This window comes from Fragaria vesca, linkage group LG3, assembly GCF_000184155.1.
Source record: "Fragaria vesca subsp. vesca linkage group LG3, FraVesHawaii_1.0, whole genome shotgun sequence".
Classification (NCBI taxonomy): Eukaryota; Viridiplantae; Streptophyta; class Magnoliopsida; order Rosales; family Rosaceae; genus Fragaria; species Fragaria vesca.
The window spans coordinates 25187613-25189318 of record NC_020493.1 but is presented as its reverse complement, the minus strand read 5'-3'; the positions used below and the strand labels follow the sequence as shown (position 1 = coordinate 25189318).

The following is a 1706-nucleotide window of genomic DNA, read 5'->3' as shown; positions in this document are numbered from 1 at the left end:
TTCATGTAAATTACGATTACGGAAGCTCAAATGATCTTTAAATTTGATGAAACTTTGCAGGAATGATCTACACATTGTGTTTTAGACATTGTACAGTTGAGATGTGGAAATACGACCTGAAAGTGAGCGAAATAAAAAGTCCCGCACTTTAATTTCAAAACGGGATCCCACTCTGAAAGGAGACTGTGTGTGTGTGTATATATATATATATATAATCACGTTAAATGCGTAGTGGGTTTTATACGACCCGTGGCATCAGTATTAGGTTAATACGATTTTGCAAACTCTTCTATCGTCCGTAAACAAATCAAAACCCCTAATTCCCTTCGGCTGCTACAACTCTAGAAGCAACGATGGCCGTCTCCTCCGGCAACACCAAACCCTCATTCAAGCAGTTCGACGTGGTTTTGGAGTTTTGAGTACTCAGACCACCACTATGCCGCCACGAAACACGATCTCATCGGCAGCATGGCCAATAAAAAGATCATGGCCGAGTGGAGAATTTTGAAGAAGGATCTCCCGGAAAGCATATACGTGCGCACGTACGAGACTCGAATGGATCTCGTCAGGGCTGTGATCTTCGGAGCAGAAGGCACACCCTATGAGAATGGACTCTTCTTCTTCGACATCAAGTTCCCGGACAACTATCCTAATGAAGTAAATGAACCACCAATGGTTCATTATCGCTCACACGGATTAAAGCTTAACCCTAATCTCTACTCAAATGGTAAGGTGTGCTTGAGTCTACTCAATACGTGGTATGGCAAGGGCAGTGAGAATTGGGACCCATTTCAATCTACCCTCCTCCAAGTTTTGGTGTCGATTCAGGCGCTTGTTCTCAACGAGAAGCCCTTGTTGAACGAACAGGGTTTTGGGTTTTTGACCCGGTGGTTTGGCATGAAGGGTATGTCCCAAAATTATAACGACGACGCATTTATTGCAACATGCAGGTCGACGTTGTATTTGCTCCAAAATCCATCCAAGAACTTTGAGACTTTCACTGCCAAGCATTTTCGCGGAAGAGCGAGTCGGATTCTGAGAGCGTGCGACGATTATTCGAAACACGGCTACTATAACAAGGAGAGTGAGGCAGGCCCTTCGGTTAGCAAGGTTTCCAAGGAGTTCAAGGAGTCGATGGAGCATTTGTACCCACAACTGGTCAAGGCTTTCGAAAAGAATGAGGCACAACTGGTCAAGGCTTCCAAAAAGAATGAGGCATCTCCTAAGAACAAAAAGAATGATGCATCTCTAAAGAAAAATCGTGCGGAGAGGAGTTTGACAACGTTAATAGATCAAGTGAAGAAGAAAATTGAGCTGGCCGCTACTCCTGGCCGGTTATTCGTATTGTCTGGTGCATTGTTGGTCTCTGCTTTTGTAGCAGCAAGTCTAGCAGGTGATCGCATGCTTGCAGAGATAACCGCATGGTACTCCATTGTTAAAGTATGATTGCACTTCACATACAAATTAGTTTCTTCTTGTAATTTTCAAATTCAGGTTTGTATAAGTTGGCTCAAATTCTCATTCTAAAAAAAAGTTGGCTCAAATGTTTTTTATGATCCAAATCGTTCAGTAAATTTACCTTGTTGTAGAGTGAATGCGAATAGATTACATAAAGCTCCCAACAGCCCCAACTTGCAAGATTGTTTTATGAGACAGAAACGAAAAAAAAAAACTAACTAAAGATTGAATCGATCCTCTTGACCTAT

General features: G+C 42.4%; 1 protein-coding gene across 1 annotated transcript; it reads left to right on the top strand.

Annotated features, from left to right (window-relative positions):
* Positions 1-468: 468 nt before the first annotated feature.
* Positions 469-1446, top strand: LOC101310504 (probable ubiquitin-conjugating enzyme E2 23-like). The gene has a single exon (XM_004296190.1). It carries the CDS (start codon positions 469-471, stop codon positions 1444-1446), a length of 978 nt encoding a protein of 325 aa, XP_004296238.1.
* The last annotated feature ends 260 nt before the right edge of the window (positions 1447-1706 follow it).

Excerpts from the sequence above, each read along its gene's own strand:
- LOC101310504 (XM_004296190.1), top strand. The coding sequence starts at position 469 with ATGGCCAATAAAAAGATCATGGCCGAGTGGAGAATTTTGAAGAAGGAT.